The sequence below is a fragment of the Salvelinus namaycush genome, chromosome 24, assembly GCF_016432855.1.
Source record: "Salvelinus namaycush isolate Seneca chromosome 24, SaNama_1.0, whole genome shotgun sequence".
NCBI classification, from domain to species: domain Eukaryota; kingdom Metazoa; phylum Chordata; class Actinopteri; order Salmoniformes; family Salmonidae; genus Salvelinus; species Salvelinus namaycush.
In genome coordinates this window covers 31,524,413-31,548,395 of record NC_052330.1, presented here as the reverse complement: position 1 = coordinate 31,548,395, position 23,983 = coordinate 31,524,413, and the positions used below count along the sequence as shown (strand labels likewise).

The window sequence follows — 23,983 nt, the reverse complement described above, 5'->3', positions numbered from 1 at the left end:
ATTAGGGTACACCGTAGTGAAATGTATTTATTTTTCTCCTGAAAACAAGTGGTTCTTATTGGACAAGTCCATGTAGTCCCTTCCTGTTTCAATCTGTTTTCTTCCGTTTGGTGCCTAATGAACACGACCCAGGCCACACTCTCATTCATGAGGCTCCCTGGGGTTGACCTCTAGGGTGAACCCTCACCCCTGACCCCTAGCACAACCAGGAGGAGGGTACCCATTGGGGCTCTGTGTCCAACTTGTCAATGAGCCGTAGCAGCTCGTGGAAGGCTGTTTCTGGCTCGCTGTTAACGATGGCGGTGTCAAACAGGTGGCCGTAGGCCTGCTCCATCTCCCAGGCCTTCTCCATCAGCTCCTTCAGTTCCTCTGGCTAGATGCAGGGAAACCCAGGAGGGAAGAACAGGGGTTAAAGATATGCTGGTTAGATGTAGGGAAACAGGAAGGACAGGGTTTAGAGATATCCTGGCTAGATGTAGGGAAACAGGAAGGACAGGGTTTAGAGATATCCTGGCTAGATGTAGGGAAACAGGAAGGAAGGACAGGGTTTAGAGATATCCTGGCTAGGTGTTGGGGAACAGGAAGGAAGGACAGGGTTTAGAGATATCCTGGCTAGGTGTTGGGAAACAGGAAGGAAGGACAGGGTTTAGAGATATCCTGGCTAGATGTTCGGAAACAGGAAGGAAGGACAGGGTTTAGAGATATCCTGGCTAGATGTAGGGAAACAGGAAGGAAGGACAGGGTTTAGAGATATCCTGGCTAGATGTTGGGAAACAGGAAGGAAGGACAGGGTTTAGAGATATCCTGGCTAGGTGTTGGGAAACAGGAAGGAAGGACAGGGTTTAGAGATATCCTGGCTAGATGTAGGGAAACAGGAAGGAAGGACAGGGTTTAGAGATATCCTGGCTAGATGTTGGGAAACAGGAAGGAAGGACAGGGTTTAGAGATATCCTGGCTAGATGTTGGGGAACAGGAAGAACAGGGTTTAGAGATATCCTGGCTAGGTGTTGGGAAACAGGAAGGAAGGACAGGGTTTAGAGATATCCTGGCTAGATGTAGGGAAACAGGAAGGAAGGACAGGGTTTAGAGATATCCTGGCTAGATGTTCGGAAACAGGAAGGAAGAACAGGGTTTAGAGATATCCTGGCTAGGTGTTGGGAAACACGAAGGAAGGACAGGGTTTAGAGATATCCTGGCTAGATGTAGGGAAACAGGAAGGAAGAACAGGGTTTAGAGATATCCTGGCTAGATGTTGGGAAACAGGAAGGAAGGACAGGGGTTAGAGCAGGGTTTCCCAAACTCAGTCCTGGGGACTCTAAGGGGTGCATGTTTTGGTTTTTGCCCTAGAACTATACAGCTTTGATTATTTGAATCAGCTGTATCGTGGTAGGGCAAAAAACAAAAAGTGCACCCATTTGGGGTCCCCAGGACAGAGTTTGGGAAACGGTGGGTTAGACATATCCTGGCAAGATGCAAGGAAACAGGAGGGAAGGACAGGGTTTAGAGATATCCTGGCTAGATGTAGGGAAACAGGAAGGAAGGACAGGGTTTAGAGATATCCTGGCTAGATGTAGGGAAACAGGAAGGACAGGGTTTAGAGATATCCTGGCTAGGTGTAGGGAAACAGGAAGGAAGGACAGGGTTTAGAGATATCCTGGCTAGATGTAGGGAAACAGGAAGGAAGGACAGGGTTTAGAGATATCCTGGCTAGATGTAGGGAAACAGGAAGGACAGGGTTTAGAGATATCCTGGCTAGGTGTTGGGAAACAGGAGGGAAGGACAGGGTTTAGACATATCCTGGCTAGATGTAGGGAAACAGGAAGGAAGGACAGGGTTTAGAGATATCCTGGCTAGATGTAGGGAAACAGGAAGGAAGGACAGGGTTTAGAGATATCCTGGCTAGATGTTTGGAAACAGGAAGGAAGGACAGGGTTTAGAGATATCCTGGCTAGATGTAGGGAAACAGGAAGGAAGGACAGGGTTTAGAGATATCCTGGCTAGATGTAGGGAAACAGGAAGGAAGGACAGGGTTTAGAGATATCCTGGCTAGATGTAGGGAAACAGGAAGGAAGGACAGGGTTTAGAGATATCCTGGCTAGATGTAGGGAAACATGAAGGAAGGACAGGGTTTAGAGATATCCTGGCTAGATGTAGGGAAACAGGAAAGAAGGACAGGGTTTAGAGATATCCTGGCTAGATGTAGGGAAACAGGAAAGAAGGACAGGGGTTAGAGATATCCTGGCTAGATGTAGGGAAACAGGAAGGACAGGGTTTAGAGATATCCTGGCTAGATGTAGGGAAACAGGAAGGACAGGGTTTAGAGATATCCTGGCTAGATGTAGGGAAACAGGAAGGACAGGGTTTAGAGATATCCTGGCTAGATGTAGCTCAAGGCAGAACTATTACTGTACCAGCAGATGATAAATAGTTCATTGTAGCTTCTCACATGTATAATAATCAACATGATAAGTGTGATACATTAATATCCACAGTGAATGTATTACATGAATCTATGGTACTTGCTGATAAAGGGCTTTTTGTGAGATAAGTACCTTTGGGTTTTTGCCATCCTTGGCCAGCAGGGTGCGCAACCGCTCCTGAGAGGGAGGAGCGATGAAGATCACATAGGGCTTGAGGTTGGAGGACCACAGCACCCGCAGTGACTGACGGAGAAAACGAAAGAAAACAGCAGCAGGAGCGGAGAAAATTAGAAAAAAGGGAGATAGAGAATAGAGGAATAGCAGCATAGATAGTATGCTTTCAAAACATGATATGAAATTTCCTCCACAACATATTCTCAACTAGCGGCTAACAGTCCCCCTTTAACTAAACATAACTTTTAAGAGTTAAAAAGCCTTGATTAACCATTCATAAGGCCTGTAGAGATGCTTAAAATGGTATGCACATAAAATGTGGCACAAGGGCTAAGCACCAGGTGTAAGGACATATCACCCTTTATGTAGAATGACTTACTTACACATGATTTATGAAGCATCTATGTAGTGCTTATGAAGTGCTATGTAGGGCTTATGAAGATTTAGTTTCCTACCTTAGTGTGCAGGCACAGCAGACAGATCCTGCCTGAGTTGATGACCTGTCGAACCGAATCACTGCTGGTGCCGTACAAGTTCCTGTCATACTCCCCAGACTCGATGAACTTCCCTGCTGCGTCGTCCGTCTCAAACGCCAGACGGTTCACAAAGTGGTACTCCCTCCCATTCTTCTCATGTATCCGTGGGCTTCTCGTTGTATCTGAGTGATAACGATTGTTGAAATTAGAACTTGGTATATTAAATGTAGTATTAAATGTATATTAAATGTATAATACATGTATAATTAAGTTTTTGTCTGGTCTATTGTAATAAACAGTTAACACATAAAAATAAATGAGAATTTGGTAGAAGCTAAGCTGTATGTATTGGTAACGTCGACCTTACCTGATTGAATTGCTGTAGTAATTTGCCAATGCTTCAAGCTATCAAACCCCATCAAACTGTATTTAAAGTCTGTTTAATAATTAAAGTTTGTTTAATAATCACAACACTTAAATAAGATATAAAAACCTAACAGGCCACGAACTGAACCTTCCACAAGAACAAGTGGATCTTGTTCCCATCACAAGTCTTGCCCCGCCCCCCAATCCCCTGCTCTGATTGGTCTACTTACGTGGCACGGCGCTGGCGAATCTGTCCGGCTGGATTGACAGCAGCCTCCGCCGCAGCTCGTCCTGCCCGCTGTTGGGCGGACCAATCAGGGCAATAGGTCGCTTGCGACTGGCCGGCTGGTGGTAGAGCGCCATCTCATCATAGGTCAGGATGTCATCGGAGGAGGAGTCTGGGCGCAACAGAGGTAAGTAGAGAGGTTGGGGTTTACTGAAGGTGTTGCAGTATGAAATGTTACAGAAATGTTACTATACATATCAGATAGAAAATCAGAAATATACATATCAGATAGAAATATGTTATGTAGAACAGATATACCTATCAGAATATTCCACAACATTCAGCTGAGGGGGAACACGGCAGATACAAATGTAATGAATAGAGCAGGCATGATTACTAGGTACATGTCAGAGGCATTTCTGTTCTACCCAATCCATTTATTTCTGAATGTGCCCCAGAGTCCAGCCTCCTGTGTGCCAACAAGACTGAGGTATTAAGACTTCCTGCTAGGAGAGGACGTTCCACTCTCATACTTTTAACTCTAAGACACACCAATAACATTTGCTGGCCGAGAGAACTTAGCACCTCTGAATGTAATGTCCTGACCGAGTTCGCACCGATTTTACAGTGCCTTCGGAAAGTAGTCAGACCACATTTGTTCAGGTTACAGCCTTATTCTAAAATGGATAAACATATATATATATTTTTTAAAATCTTATCAATCTACACACAATAACCCATAATGACAAAGAATAAACTGTTTAAAAGAAAATTGTTGCTAATTTACAAAAAATATGTCGAAGCACCTTTGGCAGCGATTACAGCCTCGAGTCTTATTGGGTATGACTCTACAAGCTTGGTACATCTATATTTAGTGAGTTTCTCCCATTCTTCTCTGCAGATCCTCTGTCAGATTGGATGGGGAGCGTCACTGCACAGCTGTTTCCAGGTCTCTCCAGAGATGTTCGATCGGGTTCAAGTCCACTCAAGGACATTCAGAGAATTGTCCCGAAGCCACTCCTGCATTGTCTTGGCTGTGTGCTTAGGATTCTTTTGCTGTTGGAAGGTGAACCTTCGCCCCAGTCTGAGGTCCTGAGTGCTCTGGAGCAGGTTTTCATCAAGAATCTCTCTGTACTTTGCTCCATTCATCTTTGCCTCAATCCTGACTAGTCTCCCAGTCCCAGCCACTGAAAAACATCCCCACAGCATGATGCCGCCACCAACATGCCTCACCGTAGGGATGGTGCCAGGTTTCCTCCAGATGTGACGCTTGGCATTCCGGCCAAAGAGTTCAATCTTGGTTTCATAAGACCAGATAATCCTGTAGGTGCCTTTTGGCAAACTCCAAGTGGGTTGTCATGTGCCTTTTACTGAGGAGTGGCTTCCCTCTGGCCACTTTACCATAAAGGCCTGATTGCTGGAGTGCTGCAGAGATGGTTGTCCTTCTGGAAGGTTCTCCCATCTTCACAGAGGAACTCTGGAGCTCTGACAGTGACCATCGTGTTCTTGGTCACCTCCCTGACCAAGGCCCTTCTCCCCTGATTGCTCAGTTTTGTCCGGGCGGCCAGCTCTAGGAAGAGTCTTGGTGGTTCCAAACTTCTTCCATTTAAGAATGATGGAAGCCACTGTGTTCTTGTGGAACTTCAATGCTGAAGACAGTTTTTTGGTACCCTTCCCCAGATCTGTGCCTCGACACAATCATGTCTCGGAGCTCTACGGACAATTCCTTCGACCTCATGGCTTGGTTTTTGCTCTGACATGCACTGTCAACTGTGGGACCTTTATATAGACAGGTGTGTGCCTTTCCAAATCATGTCCAATCAATTGAGCTCAATTTCGAGTCTCATAGCAAAAGGTCTGAATACTTATGTAAATAAGATATTTCCGTTTTTAATTTAAAAAAACATATTTTCGCTTTGTCATTATGGGGTACTTTGTGTAGATTGCTGAGGATTTTGTCCATTTTAGAATAAGGCTGTAACGTAACTAAATGTGTAAAAAGTCAATGGGTCTGAATACCTTCCGAAGGCACTTTACAATTGTGTGAAAATCTATTATAATGTACATAGGGACATTGAGAGAGGCCAAGTCCCAAATCGACCCCTATACCTATGGGGTGTCTATGACCTATGCCCCACTATGTTGTGGATATCTGAGAGGACTTGACAGGTGTGAGCAATATGGTAGTAGCTCCACCTCTGATAGGCTAAGTGGAACTTTCACCATATTCCTCACACCAATCAAATATCCACAAGTGCATAGGGTGCTAGCAGTCAATTTGGGATTGGACCAAAAAGATGTGGGAGAAAGAACCAGCCTTACCGACGTTGCTGCTGGGGTTGTACATGGTTTTCTTCCTCTGCTTTTTGTTCTTCTTTGAACACCAAAGCTTCCCTGGAGAAAATGAGAAGTGGAAAATTATCAACTGAGCATATCAGATCATAATGATTGTGTGTGTGTGTGTGTGTGTGTGTGTGTGTGTGTGTGTGTGTGTGTGTGTGTGTGTGTGTGTGTGTGTGTGTGTGTGTGTGCATGCCTGTGTTTAGACACCTGTGATAGTGCCTGGAGTGTGTAACTGAGCAGGCAGTATATATAATAATCCCCTTACCTGGGCTGTCAGGATTCCTGTCCACAATGGTTTTCTTCATAGCTTCTCTCTGCTGCTGGAAGCTCTTCCCTGGGAGAGGGCAACAGAAACATTTACTTGGGGGAAAAAATTATGGGGTAGAGGTTGTTAGGGTTGGGGTTAGGGTTGGGTACCTGGTACTAGCCCGGCTAGGGGCTGGTTGTCCTCATCTCCCTCCCGGTAGGCCTGCCACCAGTTGGGGTCGTCCTGGCTGATAATGTGGAGGATGTCTCCCTTCCGGAAGGAAAGGCCCAGCTCCCTGCACGGCACGTACGGGTCATCAGACGGGTCGTAGTTAAAATACGCCCTCACGTGCATCTGAACACATGGGTGACATAAGCATCATCATCTCTCAGAAGAGTTTAGTAACTGATTATGATGTAATAATTGAACACACATGTTGTGCATGCACGCACGCACACACACACACACACACACACACACACACACACACACACACACACACACCACTCACACACCCTGAAGGAGCCTTACCACCGTCTCTCTGTGTGGGGGAGTTTTCTTCTGAGAGCTGGGGATGAGAAGGAAGGTCAAAGTGCCATGCATCTCCGTCTGAGGAGAGAGACCAATGACACTGAGTACAATCCACAGTACATGGAATCAGCTTCATTCAAATTAACTAAGTATTACACAATGTAGTGTCATGTACTGTAATGTTTTGTGGTTTCAAGAATGAGGAAAGATGGGGTCGAGCCGAGGCTACATAAAATGTTACGTGAATTAGATTTGATGGCATCAACGTGACATACTGACACCAGTCAATGGGCACATTATGTGTGGGTCTGTGCATGTTTTTTGATTTGATTTATTTAACTAGGTAACTCAGTTAAGAACAAATTCTTATTTGCAATGACGGCCTTCCAAAAAGCAAACAGCCTCCTGCGGGGACAGAGGATTAAAAATAAAAAAATACAACAAAACACGCATCTCGACAAGAGGGACACCACAACACTACATAAAGAGAGACCTAAGACAACAACACAATATGGTAGCAACACAACATGGCAGCAGCACAACATGGTAGCAGCACAAAACATGGTACAAAACATTACTGGGCACAGACAACAGCACAACGGGCAAGAAGGTAGAGACAACAATACATCACACGAAGCAGCCACAACTGTCAGTAAGAGTGTCCATGATTGAGTCTTTGAATGAAGAGATGGTACTGGACTCAAACTGGACATGTCTGTCCAGTTTGAGTGTTTTTTGCAGCTCGTTCCAGTCGCTAGCTGCAACGAACTGAAAAGAGGAGCGACCCAGGGATGTGTGTGTGTGTGATATCCAGTGTGAGCGATTCTCAGTTAACCAATTCCTCACCAGAAGGTCATGGACCTCATTGACGTTTTTCCCACGGACGGGCACGCCGTTGATCTGCAGGATCTCATCTCCCTCGGCCAGTAGTCCGCTCCGCTCGGCTGTCCCGCCCTTCACCACGCGACTCACCACCACGCTGTCCATCTCGTTACGAACTGTGGCTCCCTGGGGACAAGACACACAGGCAAATACACTACCGGTCATATAGACTTATCAGTACAAACCACCTAGATGTACTTGACATAAACACAAACCAACTAGCAAGACAAGTCTACATCAGGGAATTTACATTACTATACAAATACAGTACATTATTATTATTATATATATTTTTTAAGTTGAATCTTTATTTAACTAGACAAGTCAGTTAAGAACAAATTCGTATTTACAATGACGGCCTACATAAAGAGAGACCTAAGACAACAGTGGGTTAACTGCCTTGTTCAGGGGCAGATCGACAGATTTTTACCTTGTCAGCTCGGGGATTCAATCCAGCAACCTTCCGGTTACTGGCCCAACGCTCTAACCACTAGGCTACCTGCCGCCCCAACATTACATTACAATACAATACAGTACAATACAGTACAATATTTGCTTTATTGGTCCATTTGCACAGATATTCTTGATTGTTTTAATTAGATGAGTGTGTGTGTGTGTGTGTGTGTGTGTGTGTGTGTGTGTGTGTGTGTGTGTGTGTGTGTGTGTGTGTGTGTGTGTGTGTGTGTGGCTTACCAGAGGCATGTCACCGGCCTTCTCCAGCCGCACCAGTTTGACGGTCTCTCCCATGTACTGAATCACACTCTCTTCTGGGTCCGGCTCCAACTCCTGCTCTGCCACCCTGTCATGGGCCTGTATCAGAGCCTGGGAGAGACAACACACAGGTACATGGGGGACAAGGAGTGTGTGTGCCGTGGAAACTGGGTGTTTATTCCATTTGATTGTTGTAGAAGTGACTTGGATGAATTGGAGCTTTTTGATCCACAGTGCACACAACACAACACACAACACACAACACACTTTCATATTCACCAGTTATTGTCAATAACTGGGGGGAAACTGAAACTCGGCTTCCATCCCTTATGCTTAAACATGCACGTTTTACCCAAAGCCCACCCTGTCTCTCTCTTCCTCCCTCCCTCAACACCAGCCGACAGCAGACTCCACCTCTAAGCCAACAAGAAAAAGATTTCCCTCTCACTTCATTTAAGGTGACGGGCTCTCCCTATGCCGCAATTAATAACCGTTGAACCAAATGAGTGTTTATCCCGCAGAAGAGAGACCTGAGAAGGCAGAGAGGAGGGCTGACTGAGGGCTGGCTAAGCTTCCAGCGTACACACAATCCCTCTTAATCTGCCCTGCATTTAGGAGGCAGGATTCGCCTCCATCAATCATAAAAACAGCTCGATCTCGAGAAGGATGAGCAGGAAGGGAAATGGAGAAGAGGGAGAGAGAGGGAGGCAGTGTGTTCCTAGCAGGTTACCTATTCACTACCATTTTACATGGGGGTTTGTTGATCTGTTTACCTGTGTGTGTATGTGTGTGTGTAGATAGGGTGAGGGTCGTTAACCGGGGTCAGATTGTGGGAAGGGTCACGTTCTGCAGAGTAACCGGAGGGAGGGATAACCCACTCCCGGTTGGATGTCGTGTGGTTGCCGTTGCTTCTGTGCGGCAAATGCCTGTGTTTAATTGGACATGATGCCCAGTGGAGTCAATGGGGCAACAGTGGAGTTTGGCAGGTCACACAGTCACGTGGTCACGTGTCGGTACGCAACTAGTCTCGGAATTCCCAGACCTAGGGCAACAGCTCATTGGTACATTGTGGGAGGAAACGCGTCTGTCTAGAGAGACTAGCATGCAAGACCAGAGCCCGGATCCTCTCTATATTCTACTGATTGCACCTTCTAGGGTATACAGCACAGGAGGCTGGTGAGGGGAGGATGGCTCACTATGTCTGGAATGAAGTGAGTGGAAACCATGTGTTTGATACCATTTCATTAATTTCGTTTCAGCCATTACTATGAGCCTTTCCTCCCAATGAAGGTGCCACCAGCCACCTGTGGTACACAGTAGGTGTTGAGCCTCTCAGTTGCCCAGCTGTAGCATGTTATTTCTTTCCTCGTCCTCACACATCCATCTCCCCATCCCTCCTCCTCACCGCCTACGACATGTCTCATCTCTTTCCTCGTCCTCACACATCCATCTCCCCATCCCTCCTCCTCACCGCCTACGACATGTCTCATCTCTTTCCTCGTCCTCACACATCCATCTCCCCATCCCTCCTCCTCACCGCCTACGACATGTCTCATCTCTTTCCTCAACGGCATGACAGTGCACTATGAGTGGCTACTTAGAGAGCGGTGTCAACACCAGACCTGGGGTCATTCATGTAAAGGCCAGCCGTAAGCCATCCATACTGAGTGACCTGTCTGTATGCGTGTTGGGCTGGACACTGACCAGCAAGGCAGTGCAAGTTTCAAAAGGCAACTCTTGGGCTACTCCGCAAATCGATGACATGCTCAAGCTGGATACACTGTCATCATGTTAACCATCCAAACTCCAAAACCCACGATGCCCTGTTATATCACCTATACAAGAGGTTATTAAAGACTATGACAGGGCAACCATAGAGTTAGGGCTGTTTCCCATGCCCTTTAGTTCAGTCACAGAGCAAAGGTAAAGCCACATAAAGAGCCATATGAAACCCACTGATCAGTGACTTCCCTGAGCTCCTCTGGGAGGCTGATGTCAGGATTGGATAACAGTCACGTGACGATGGTTCAGGGTTTCACATGAACATACAGTACTGTGCAAAGGTTTTAGGCAGATATGAAAAAATGCTGTAAAGTAAGAATGCTTTCAAAAAATACACATGTTAATAGATTATATTTATCACTTAACAAAATGCAAGAAAAATAAAAATCTACATCAAATCCATATTTGGTGTGACCACCCTTATCCTTCAAAACAGCATCAATTCTTGTAGGTACACTTGCACAAGTCAGGGATTTTGTAGGTATATAGTCAGGTGTATGATTAAACAATTATACCAAACAGGTGCTAATGATCATCAATTCAATATGTAGGTTGAAACACAATCATTAATTGAAACAGAAACAGCTGTGTAGGAGGAATAAAACTGGGTGAGGAACAGCCAAACTCGGCTAACCAGGTGAGGTTGCTGAAGACAGTTTACTGTTAAAGTCATACACCATGGCAAGACTGAGCACAGCAGCAAGACACAAGGTAGTTATACTGCATCAGCAAGGTCTCTCCCAGGCAGAAATGTCAAGGCTGACAGGGGTTTCCAGATGTGCTGTCCAAGCTCTTTTGAAGAAGCACAAAGAAACGGGCAACGTTGAGGACCGTAGACGCAATGGTTGGCCAAGGAAACTTACTGTAGCAGATGAAAGACACATCATGTTTACTTCCCTTCGCAAACGGAAGATGTCCAGCAGTGCCATCAGCTCAGATTTGTCAGAAAACAGTGGGCCCTGGTACACCCATCTACTGTCTGGAGAAGTCTGATCAGAAGTGGCCTTCATGGAAGACTTGCGGCCAAAAGGCCACACCTCCAACGTGGAAACAAGGCCAAGCGACTCAACTATGCACGAAAACACAGGAACTGGGTGCAGAAAAATGGCAGCGGGGCTCTGAACTGATGAGTCAAATATTTGCCTGTAGCAGAATGCAGTTTGTTCACCGAAGGGCTGGAGAAAGGTACACGAATGAGTGTCTGCAGGCAATAGTGAAGCATGGTGGAGGTTCCTTGCAAGTTTGGGGCTGCATTTCTGCAAATGGAGTTGGGGATTTAGTCAGAATTAATGGTCTCCTCAATGCTGAGAAGTACAGGCAGATACTTATCCATCATGCAATACCATCAGGGAGGCATCTGATTGGCCCCAAATGTATTCTGCAGCATGACAACGACACCAAACATACAGCAAAAGCCATTAAGAATGTCAAAGAAGAACAAGGAGTCCTGGATGTGATGGTATGGCCCCCACAGAGCCCTGATCTCAACATCATCGAGTCTGTCTGGGATTACATGAAGAGAGAGAAGCACCTGAGGCTGGCTACATCCACAGAAGAACTGTGGTTAGTTCTCCAAGATGTTTGGGCCAACCTACCTGCCGAGTTCCTTCAAACTGTGTGCAAGTGTACCTAGAAGAAGTGATGCTGTTTTGAAGGCAATGGGGGGTCACACGAAATAGTGATTTGATGTAGATATTTCTCTGTTCACTCACTTTGCATTTAGTTAATTGATAAATATAATCTATTAACATGTCTATTTTAGAAAGCGTTCTGACTTTACAGCATTTTTTCACACCTGGCTAAAACATTTGCGCAGTACTGTATATGGAACCTATGGTATATGGAGCCTATGGTACAGTATATGGAGCCTATGGTACAGTATATGGAACCTATGGTACAGTATATGGAGCCTATGGTATATGGAGCAAATGGTATATGGAGCCTATGGTACAGTATATGGAACCTATGGTACAGTATATGGAGCCTATGGTACAGTATATGGAGCCTATGGTACAGTATATGGAGCCTATGGTACAGTATATGGAGCCTATGGTACAGTATATGGAGCAAATGGTATATGGAGCCTATGATACAGTATATGGAACCTATGGTACAGTATATGGAGCAAATGGTATATGGAGCCTATGATACAGTATATGAAACCTATGGTACAGTATATGGAGCCTATGGTATATGGAGCCTTTGGTATATGGAGCCTATGATACAGTATATGGGGCCTATGGTACAGTATATGGAGCCTATGGTACAGTATATGGAGCATATTCACATATATCTCAGTAACATTGACAAATTCCAAATCGGGATTTGGTCCATAGTACCATAGCCAGCTCAGGAACACTGACAAGGTTAAGGGTTGAGTTCTGGTGTGTCCCAGGTCTCTTACCTGGAGGTGGGGAGTGGTGAGTAGGTTACTGAGCTCTACACCCTCTTTATGTTGACTGGACTGGAGGATGGATTGCACCTGGACAGAGAGAGGGAGAGAGAGGGGAAAGGAGATGGGGGGAGAGAGAGAGGGGAGGGAATGAGAGGAAGAGAGGGAGAGTTCAAGAGAGGAGGTGAAGAGATTGTAAGAAAGAGAGAGGAGGTGAAGAGATTGTAAGAAAGAGAGAGAGAGGAGCGAGAGAGAGCGAGAGAGAGCGAGCGAGCGAAAGGGGTCAGATTAAGGTGAACTGTATAAGTAGCACTAAGTCAGCATCATTGGTTATCTGGAATAGTATGCAGTTCAAAGTGTTCATGACTTAATAACATCACCAGCCATCTTGAAAACTCCCTCTTGAGGCTCTATGCGTGATTCAACATGACAGTTCAATTATACAACTTCCTGACCACCAGTCATGAGTCGACACATGTCAACAAGCTAACCAAGGCTTTAGTCATTCCTCAGAATCAACTTCTCAGTACGCCATTGATAAAACCACTGATGGTACATCTGCTATGCTTGTCATTGTCTTCCCCAGTACACGTGTAAATATTGGACTATATATGATCCCTTCCTGTATTATACTGATGCTAAAATGTTTATTCTATTCTACTGAGCCATTTACTTTATGTTCATATTCTTATCTTATATCATTTCTTATTGTTGTTGCATTGTCGAGAAGGAACCTACAAGAAAGCATTTCATTGGACGATGTATACCATGCGTATCCCGTAAAAAAAACGTGAAAGTCATTGTGCAGACAGTGTCAGCTTTATGACTGAGCTCTCATGTGCTATCAGAGGTATTTTGTCCAAATACGAATGCCATAACAGTAAATATTTTGTTCTTACGTGAAGGTCATGTCAAACTACCATTCTGCTGTTAAGATGACCAACTGGATTCCTTCACACACACAAGTTGGCTGCTCTCTAATAAGTCACAGTGGGGTTTCCCATTCCAGACAGGGAAGTCACTCTACTGTAACGGGACTTAGTCTCCGCCCAAATGGCACCCTCTGGTCAAAAGAAGTGCATGTAGGGAATAGACTGCCATTTGGAACACTCTTCTTCTTCTCTCTGGCTGTTGCCTTGGAAATTAAAGACCCTGAATTAACATGTGAGGTCAAATAGAAGCATGAGGAGTTGGTTCTACTGTCATGACGTTAGTGTTTCTACAGTCTGTCTTTTAACAGCTTCATGGTCCTCAGAACTATCACAATCCAGACAGATCCACAATTCCTTCGTCATCATCATAGAAAAATATAAAAAACAGCCCATTTCAAGAAGAGAATCCCCAATCCTCTCTTTCCCACCACCCCTGCATTCTCCACCCTCCTTCCCCTCATCCATCCGTCTCACTCCCTCTATACCTCTATCCCCCCTCCCTATATCCCCCTCCCTCCCTCCCCTCTATCCCTCCTCCCCCTCTATCCCTCTCTCTAGCCCTCCTCCCCCTCTATCCCTCTCTCTAGTCCTCCTCCCCCTCTCTCTAGCCCTCCTCTCTCCCACTCCCTGGCTCTAGCTTAGCTCATCCTTTACACTAATCAAAGCTCTCTGTAATGAGGTGACGCACTTTCTCCTCCCCCTTTCCCCCCTCCCCCGCTGCCTCCTCTCCTCTCCACCTCCCTCCAGCCCATGCCACTGTACCCTGTAAGCTGCTGGAGTTTCTTTTTCTGGCTGTGGCAGATCAGATCCTCGGCCACTTCCTTCCAGGCCCCAGGGCTGCTGGGAGATTACCTGGCCCCGAGGGCCAATCAGGAAGGCCCACGCCACCAGCCACTTAGTTTAGACACACTGTCCACTGGCTCAAACTATTACCACCTTGCTAAGTATCTCCTGGCGCTGTGCCTGCTGCTCTGAGTGAGTGTCTGCATGTATTTACTGTATGAACAGAGATGGTGTGTGTGTGTGTGTGTGTGTGTGTGTGTGTGTGTGTGTGTGTGTGTGTGTGTGTGTGTGTGTGTGTGTGTGTGTGTGTGTGTGTGTGAGAAAGATCAGTATCTCACTGACCGAGGTCCTCCTCCGAAGCCTACACGCTTTGTCCTTAATGTCATCTTCACATCACAAGAGCAATGGTACTGATGTGTTCAGTCCAAATGAACCCTTTAAAGCAGCCTCTGTCAGTTATCATATATTTACTGTTTTACAGCCAGCTTTCCTATAGAAATCAGACCTGGGGCCAAATACTATTTATTTTCATTAAAATGCCTGAGTATTTTATTGAGCCTGCTGCAGAGTGCCAAATGGACGAGGTTTACACTTTGGTTCCAATGCGCCAGGCAAGCTCAGTCAAGTGCAGCTAAATCATTTGGAAGAAAAGCTAATACTATTTGAACCCATGGTCTGATAGAAGTCACACTGTTTGTTCTACCTGGACAAGCATGTAATACATTCCATCATGTCATATGTAATCCTCAGGACCTGATGACCTGTACGTGGTGGGAGGTTAGCTAGACCTACAGCATAACAGGCTATCAGACATACTATGTGGCTGTACAGACCAATGAATGATGGATATGTATGGAATAGACAATGTATAGACCCACAGGAGCAACAGGTCAATCACAGCTGGTTGTGCTGTGGCAGAGACCTATGGTATTTTTTTTGTATTTTGTCACTGAAGGAGTCAGGTAGAAAAGTGGTCAGACAGATGTGGACATGGACACAGTGATGAGTTTGTGTTACTCTGTCACTCCTGGTACAGTGAGTAACATTACCCCCAGCTATGGTATGCTGTGAGGTGTTTAACCGGAGAGTGCAACATTTTGGCGATGAAGTCCTTTTTTCTACTTACTCAGAGAAAGTGCTTGACTTGGACTGAAATAGGTGCCGGTACTCATTTAGTTTACATTTAGGTGCAGGAGCATCACAATAGTTTTGAGCTAATATTCTACAAGAGGAACAGGAGCTGAAGCAGTAGAACATTTGACCTGCCGGTACTCAGCTCCGTTGAGCTTCTGCCCAAGTCAAGCACTTCTCAGAGACCATTGTTATGTCCCTGTGTGCAGTTTAAAGGAAGTTTAAGGTAGTTTCTAGAGCAATTGCTAGCGTTAGCACAATGACTGGAAGTCTACAGGGACAGCTTGCATATACTATCCCTTTAATGGTGATGCCATGGAAGCAGGAAACAACACGTGAGAGGAGGAATCTAGTTCCAACACACCAAGGATCATTTCCACGTCTCAATATGAGACTGCATCTCTAATCAACCGTTTTGTACATGGCTTCCTTTACCCTCATTTCTTTGTAGTTTCTGTCACCATCCTCTCATCCTCATTCTCCTTCTTCCCGTCTCTCTCTCTCTCAACTTCCCTACCCAGCTGTTCTTCATTGCCCAAAATATCTCCTTAACCCACATATTCTTCTCTCATCCCACAAATCCTCTTCTCCAAACCCTCCTCCACCTCCCTCCTAATACTTTACCTCATTTTTTCTCCCCCTACCTTCTGACCAATACATCGGTGAAAGAAGATCCATTTAATGTCTAGATCAAATCAAGATGTCTAGCGTGCTGGAGTATTTCACTCTACCTCCAGGCAGAGGCCCTGGGCCTGGGCGGTGAGGGGCAAGGGCGGGCTGCCGCGGGGCTGCATCTGCTGGGTCACGGCACTGTGGGTGGTGAAGGCGCTCTGGAAGTCCTCCTTGTGCAGCATGCCCAGCACCAGAGCCACGTCGGCCTGCGATTGGGTGTCCACTAGGCAGCTCTGCACCCGTCGTAGGGCCTCCAGCAGATCTTCCAGCTCTGGGTAGTGAAAAGGAGGGAGAGACCAAATCAAAATGTATTCGTCATATTCACAGGATACAGCGGGGTGTAAACGGTGCAATGAAATGCTTACTTGCGAACTACATCTCAACAGTGCAGTAAAATATCAAAAGAAGTCCAAATTTAAATCTCAAAAATAACACCAATACGTGGTAAAGGCGCAATACAAAGAAGTCAATAAACAATATAAAACAATTAGAAAAAGAGGTTGATTAGGTTCCAGTATCATTCATCTCTGTGTGAGGAGTTGTTTACTAGGGCCAGAGAGAGAGGTTCAACATGCTGTTCCTTCCTGTAATGCCTGTGACCTTTAACATTCAGACCAAAGTGGTACATTTGTTCACAAGGAATTTTCAGAAAGTAAAATCACATGTCTCTCGGTTTCAAACCTCTCTGGCGCTAGCAAGCACTTGCTCACACAGAGACAGCGTGGGAATTTTAAAGCCATGTTACTAATGGGATATTGTCATGCCAAAGTCAATTCAGGTGCCAAAACCTGTTTGGGTTGCGCACCAGTGGGATTCTGCACCCCAGACAGGATTTGGCATCTGCATCAAGTTTGGCCTGAAGGTACCACCTACATATAGCAACTCTGAGGAGCACAGAGAAACCAGCAGGTGTTCTGTTTAAGTGACGAGGTACATGGATTAACACATGGATTTCATTTAAACCACCGATTACAAAAGCTTACTTGATTAATGTTATCTAGACAGTGGTCTCATAAAGGGGCGTTTACCTGAGATAAGAAGAAGCAGGGTGTGTGTGTGTGTGTGTGTGTGTGTGTGTGTGTGCGTGCGCATGTCCCCCCCTACTAACACCGGTCAGCAGCAACAGCCACAACCTACTGTCTCCTCTAAGGGCTAGCCAACTGACATGAAAACAAATTCTCTGAGGAACAATTTTGTTTCACCTCACAAAATATATTAAATTCACTTCAAATCAAAAATCCAATCAAATGACATTTTATTGGTCACATACACATATTTAGCAAATGTTATTGCGGGTGTAGTGAAATGCTTGTGTTCCTAGCTCCAACAGTGCAGTAGTATCTAAAAACAATTCACAACAATACACACAAATATAAAAGAATGGAATTGAAAAATATATAAATATTAGATTGAGGAATGTCAGAGTGGAATTGACTAAAATACAGTAGAATAGAATACAGTATTTACATATGAGATGAGTAAAGCATTATGTAAACATTATTAACGTGACTAGTGTTCCATTATTAAAGTGGCCAGTATGTATATAAGGTGCAGGGTTACATGACAGTGTGGAAGCCAGCTAGTGATGGCTATTTAACAGTCTGATGGCCTTAAGATAGAAGCTGTTTTCAGTCTCTCGGTCCCAGCTTTGATGCACCTGTATTGACCTCGCCTTCTGGATGATAGAGGGGAGAACAGACCGTGGCTCGGGTGGTTGATGTCCTTGATGATCTTTTAGGCCTTCCTGTGACATCGGGTGGTGTAGGTGTCCTGGAGGGCAGGTAGTTTGCCCCCGGGGATGCGTTGTGCAGACCTCACTACCTTCTGGAGAGCCTTATGGTTGTGGGCGGAGCAGTTGCTGTACCAGGCGGTGATACAGCCCGACAGGATGCTCTCAATTGTGCATCTGTAAGAGTTTGTGAGGGTTTTAGGGGTGAAGCCAAATTTCTTACGCCTCCTGAGGTTGAAGAGGCACTGTTGCGCCTTGTTCACCACACTGTCTGTGTGGGTGGACCATTTCAGATCGTCAGTGATGTGTACACCGAGGAACTTGAAACCTTACCACTTCTCCACTGCGGTCACATTGATGTGGATAGGGGCGAGCTCCATCCACTGTTTCCTGAAGTCCACGATCAGCTCCTTTGTTTTGTTCATGTTGAGTGAGAGGGTACTTTCCTGGCACCACTCTCCCAGGGCCCTCACCTCCTCCCTGTAGGCTGTCTCGTCATTGTTGGTAATCTGGCCTACTACTGTTGTGTTGTCTGCAAACTTGATTGAGTTGGAGGCGTGCATGCGTGGCCATGCAGTAATGGGTGAACAGTGAGTACAGGAGTGGACTGAGCACGCACTCTTGTGGCGCCCCTGTGTTGAGGATCAGCAAATTGAAGGTGTTGTTTCCTACCCAGTTGCACAGGTTGGGGTTCAGACCCAGGGCCCCGAGCTTAATGATGAGCTTGGAGGGTACTATGGTGTTGAATGCTGAGCTGTAGTCAATGAACAGCATTCTTACATAGGTATTCCTCTTGTCCAGATGGGATAGGGCAGTGTGCAGTGCGATGGCGATTGCATCGTCTGTGGATCTATTGGGACGGAAAGCAAATTGAAGTGGGTCTAGGGTGTCAGGTAAGGTAGAGGTGATATGATCCTTAACTAGCTTCTCAAAGCACTTCATGATGACAGAAATGAGTGCTACAGTAGTCATAGTAAATGATAGTCATTTACTTCAGTTACAGTGGTTCCTCCTTTAAAAGTTGCAGCGTACTGCGGCGCAGCTTGCATGGTGCCACAGAATTCTATGGCACGTTATTTAAGTGTGAAGCACTGGTACCATTAATGCTAGTTAGTTCTAGTTTGACCACCAGGGGGCATCTTTGAGAAGCATTTGATAGCCTTCAATAATAGCTGTACTAGAGAATGCGGGCACGCAGGAGACCGGGGTTCAAAACCCAGACGAGGAGGAAGGAGTAGGCTGTCCTTGTAAATAAGAATGTGTTCTTAACTGATTCCATATGTGTTATTTCATAGTTGTGATGTCTTCACTATTATTCTACAATGTAGAAAATAGTAAAAACAAAGAAAAACCCTGGGATGAGTAGGTGTGTCCAAACTTTTGACCGGTACTTGCTTAATTATGGTGTTTCTATTCCAAGAAAAATGAAAAACCCTCTGGGTTTCCGTTACGATGGGAAGGAAAATATGGCGCTGTACAACGTGATGGTCAGGAGTACAGAACTGGGCTATTTAGCTAAAGAATCCCTGTGTCGTGCGGGTACGCGGGAGACCGGGGTTCAATTCCCCGAAGGGGAGGAAGGAGTAGGCTGTCTTGCAAATAAGAATTTGTTCCGAATTGACTTGCCTTGTTAAAAAATTTGACACTACTACTCAGCTCCCTCTCCGGCCTCTAGGTCACCAGGCTGCCAGTTATGGCGCACACCGGTCACCATCATTACACGCCTTCCCCATGGGCTAGGTCGGTCTTCTGTGCACGGCTTTGCGGCCCATCCCGTGCCCACTGCCCTCGTGCCTTGAACCTCACGCGCTTTCAGTGGATACAGCTGGAGAACTGCAAGGCAATCCCATTGTGCGCCACTCAGGAGCCATGAACAATATGACCAAAATATATTGTCCTGCTAATAACAGGGTTAATAATACATCTGTGAGAATATCCATCAGGCTTTCATATAATTCTGAATTAATAATAATGAAGAAGAAGAATCGCTTTGTACAAAAAAAATATATTTTGGGGATGATTTCGTTGTAAAATGTAATGTAAAATGAGCAAGGAAAAAGGCCATTCTTGAACATGGGGTGAGACATTGTTACTAATTTGTAAATAAAGCCAGTTTGTTATTTAGAATCATTTATTTCTGTTTTTAGAGGAAGAGAAACCAAAAACCTACAATCATCTCATGGGTTTCCCAGTTGAGGACAGCACGGTATTGAACCAGCATCTGTAGCAACAAAAAAGAATCCTAACAAAAGAAAATAATAAAAACCTTAGTGTAACAACAGTTTTAGTAAGTAATACTGAAGTTGTGAACAATTATCAGTTTCTATTTAGGTTTATGTCGCCCATTCATTGTCAGTCAGAGACACAGTAGGACCCAAAAGCATAATCAGTGCTCTAACTCCCCCTTGCACTGGTCTGGAGCAATGAAGTGGTGACGCAGGGTACCGTACTAAACCACAAATGATCTCTAAGTCCCGTGGCATAAACTCACCATTTTTAAAGGAGGAACCACTGTACCTTTGCTTTCTTGGGTACAGGAACAATGGTGGACATCTTCAAGCAAGTGGGGACAGCAGACAGGGATAGGGCGAGATTGAATATGTTCGTAAACACTTCAGCCAGCTGCTCTGTGCATGCTCTGAGGACGCGGCATGGGATGCTGCCTTGCGAGGGTTAACATGCTTAAATGTCTTACTCATGTCAGCCACGGAAAATGAGAGCCCACAATACTTGGTAGTGGGCCGCATCGGTGGCATTGTGTTATCCTCAAAGCGGGTGAAGAAGGTGTTTAGCTTGTCCGGAAGTAAGATGTCGGTGTCTGTGACGTGGCTGGTTTTCCCTTTGTAGTCTGTGATTGTCTGTAGACCCTGCCACATACATCTCGTGTCTGAGCCGTTGAAGTGCGACTCCACTTGGTCTCTATACTGATGTTTTACCTGTTTCATTGCCTTACGGAGGGAATAACTACACTGTTTGTATTCTGCCATATTCCCAGTCACCTTGCCATGCTTAAATGCAGTGGTTTGCGATTTCAGTTTTGTACGAATGCTGCCATCAATCCACAGTTTCTGGTTAGGGTAGGTTTTAATAGTCATATTGGGTACAACATCTCCTATACATTTCCGGATGAACTCAGTCATCCTATCAGTGTATTCGTCAATGTTATTCTCAGAGGCTACCTGGAAAATATCCCAGTCCGCGTGATCAAACAATCTTGAAGCATGGATTCCGATTAGTCAACCTTAGCACTTGTACTTCCTGTTTGAGTTTCTGCTTATAGGAAGGCAGTTGCATAATGAAGTCGTGATCAGATTTGCCGAAGGGAGGGCGGGGGAGGGCCTAGTAGGTATTTTGAAAAGTTGAGTAGCAGTGGTCCAATGTTTTACCAGCGCGAGTACTACAGTCAATGTGTTGGTAGAACTTCGGTAGCGTTTTCCTCAAATTTGCTTTGTTAAAATCCCCAACTACAATAAATGCGGTCTCAGGATATGTGGTTTCCTGGGGGGTACGATCAAAGGATACAATTCAGGACAGTTGTATTGCTGGTCGTAATGCTGGTGAGTTACCACCGCTCTGATATCCAAAAGTTATTTCCGGCTGTATGTAATAACACAAACAATTCTGGGCTAATAATGTAAGAAATAACAAAACAAAAAAAAATACTGCAAAGTTGCTTAGGAGCTAGAATCAGAGCCGCCATATCTATCGGCGCCATCTTATACCACCTTCATATGATTTACAATCACCCTCCAATGAAACAGATATATAAACAGATATATTTCAGGCCTACATGTGCAATGCCAGAATGAGAATACCTCTGAAAAATTGACTTCCAAACAGAAGTGTTTCACTCCAAATGGATCCATCCTCTTTACCAGAGGTGAGGGGAGTGAGTGACTTCCATGTGACTAAATGGAGGGAGCCTTTCCATTGACATTCACTTTTAATCTCCCATCCTCACTCCATCAATGACCCTGGCTCAGCCCTTTCCTTGCACACTGTTCTGACTCCTTTGTTTCACAGAATCGTTATGATAGTTCCCAACACCTCTATTGTTCTTCTCACAGAGGTACCCCTCCCCCTCTTTACCCCATCCCCTCTCACCCTCGCCTCCCCCTCCCTTCATTAACTCATGATTCTACTCACCCGCAGCCGTGTCCCCACCAGGCAGGGGGCTCCCATCCTTGGTCTCCTTGCCTGCCTCAGGCACTTCGAACGTGGGGTTGTCGATACCCGTCTTGGCTGGGTTCTGGGCCAACTTCTTGAGCCTGAGCGAGGCGTTGAGATCGATTTCATGCTTCCCTTTGTTGGCGTCCTCCTCCCGCTTCCTCCTCAGCTCTTCCTGGTACTGCTGCATCCTCTCCATCTGGGCGCTGCAGCGGGAACCCTGCACCATGCTGCTAACAGTCCCCACCACCCTGTCCCCAGGGGGGAAATCCACAGCCCTCTCTCTCTGCTGCAGCTTGGCTCCACTCCCAGGACCCTCCGTGCCATTTACAGGCCCCATTGGGTCCTCTGTTACATATCCGGGTCCTCCGTTCTGGTGAGAAGTGATCATCCCTGCTCCGGGAGCCTGACCCTGGCCTACACCTGTGTGTGTTGATAGGGCAATGTCCACTATGAAGGCCTGAGGCTAGGACTCTTCACTTCAGCAGGGGCCATAGCACTTCAACTGGGACAGTTGTCTTCAGGTGGTGAGCAGGTTCTGAAATGCATAAGCAGGGTTAGGATGGAGCAGCTACATTACCACTGTTCTAGTCTTGTGAGCCATAATGTGAAGTCTTGTGATAGCTAGCTAGCTAGGCCTATGAAATATGATGAGACTTCTACCGTTTACCTCCTTATCAAATTTACACTATTCATTATTACAGCCACAATATATTGGTTATGTACTCCAGGGGTCCCACGATACAGTACGCGGTCACGAGCCGCAGCTGTCATAGTAAATACTGTGTACTGCATCGTCTACTGTTTCTGACGATTTTGACGGCAAAGAATGACACCACAGCCCTCCGGACCTTACTACCAGAACCAAGGCAAAGAAATACACCACAGCCTTCCAGACCTTACTACCAGAACCAAGGCAAAGAATTACACCACAGCCCTCCGGACCTTACTACCAGAACCAAGGCAAAGAATTACACCACAGCCCTCCGGACCTTACTACCAGAACCAAGGCAAAGAAATACACCACAGCCCTCCAGACTTTACTACCAGAACCAAGGCAAAGAATTACACCACAGCCCTCCGGACCTTACTACCAGAACCAAGGCAAAGAAATACACCACAGCCCTCCAGACTTTACTACCAGAACCAAGGCACAGCAACACACCACAGCCCTCCGGACCTTACTACCAGAACCAAGGCAAAGAAATACACCACAGCCCTCCAGACTTTACTACCAGAACCAAGGCACAGCAACACACCACAGCCCTCCGGACCTCGGTGAACACATAATTTGGCCCCTGGGCAAAATGAGTTTGAGAGGCCTGATATACACTATTCATACAGTACTTTAACATGTTCTGATGTTAAATTTTGCACATGGTACATTAGTCCAATATATTTACGCCTAAAGGTCCAGACAGTAATAACCAACCTGGTTACCTCACCCTGATCTTTGATGACCTATCACATCTAGTATATACCTTACTAGTAGAACCACCTAGTATATACATTACTACCAGAACCACCTACTATATACCTAACCACCATTTTATCCTCCCCCCTCCTAGTTTACAATCAACAGAAGAGCTAATCTCACTCCTCACACGGCAACCTCCCTGGCCTGCCCTCACTTTCCTGCTGCAATCCTTTGAGTCCAGCAGGCCCATCCACCCCTTTGTCTGTCACTCTGTCCCCACCTGTCCTAGCCTGAATATCTCTCTGTCATCTAATACCCCCCCCCCACCCCCCACCACTTACATCTCTGCTCCCTGGCTCCTTCAGGCTGATTCTATTCATCTACAGCCAAAATAAGGATATAAAATGTGACAGGAAGTGCATCATAATGCATTCAACCAGAACCGGTATATTACGAGTATACAACCAACCTGATCTGCCATTGCTGCTGTGGATTACAATCTATTTTAAGGATGTTACCCAGTATTAATCTGGATTAACCAACTATACGATTGTATATTAGATGTTCACTAGGGAAATAAAGTGAGCTGGTGTGTATACTCA

General features: G+C 45.7%; 1 protein-coding gene across 1 annotated transcript; it reads right to left on the bottom strand.

Annotated features, from left to right (window-relative positions):
* Positions 1-196: 196 nt before the first annotated feature.
* On the bottom strand, positions 197-22,355 carry LOC120019392 (MAGUK p55 subfamily member 5-A-like). Its single transcript, XM_038962681.1, has 15 exons — positions 22,008-22,355; positions 21,902-21,926; positions 20,172-20,201; positions 16,128-16,339; positions 12,563-12,640; positions 8,359-8,487; positions 7,630-7,791; positions 6,784-6,861; positions 6,423-6,606; positions 6,271-6,339; positions 5,985-6,056; positions 3,667-3,834; positions 3,050-3,252; positions 2,553-2,663; positions 197-373 (listed from the first exon to the last, which is right to left on the bottom strand). The coding sequence occupies exons 1-15, from the start codon at positions 22,353-22,355 to the stop codon at positions 197-199; spliced, it is 2,046 nt and encodes a 681-aa protein (XP_038818609.1).
* Positions 22,356-23,983: the final 1,628 nt, after the last annotated feature.

Excerpts from the sequence above, each read along its gene's own strand:
- LOC120019392 (XM_038962681.1), bottom strand. The coding sequence starts at position 22,355 with ATGATCACTTCTCACCAGAACGGAGGACCCGGATATGTAACAGAGGAC. Across the intron at positions 16,340-20,171 it reads AGCACTGATTATGCTTTTGG|AGCTGGAAGATCTGCTGGAG; the intron begins GTCCTACTGTGT and ends TTCACTACCCAG. Across the intron at positions 6,607-6,783 it reads CCCCACACAGAGAGACGGTG|ATGCACGTGAGGGCGTATTT; the intron begins GTAAGGCTCCTT and ends CCATGTGTTCAG.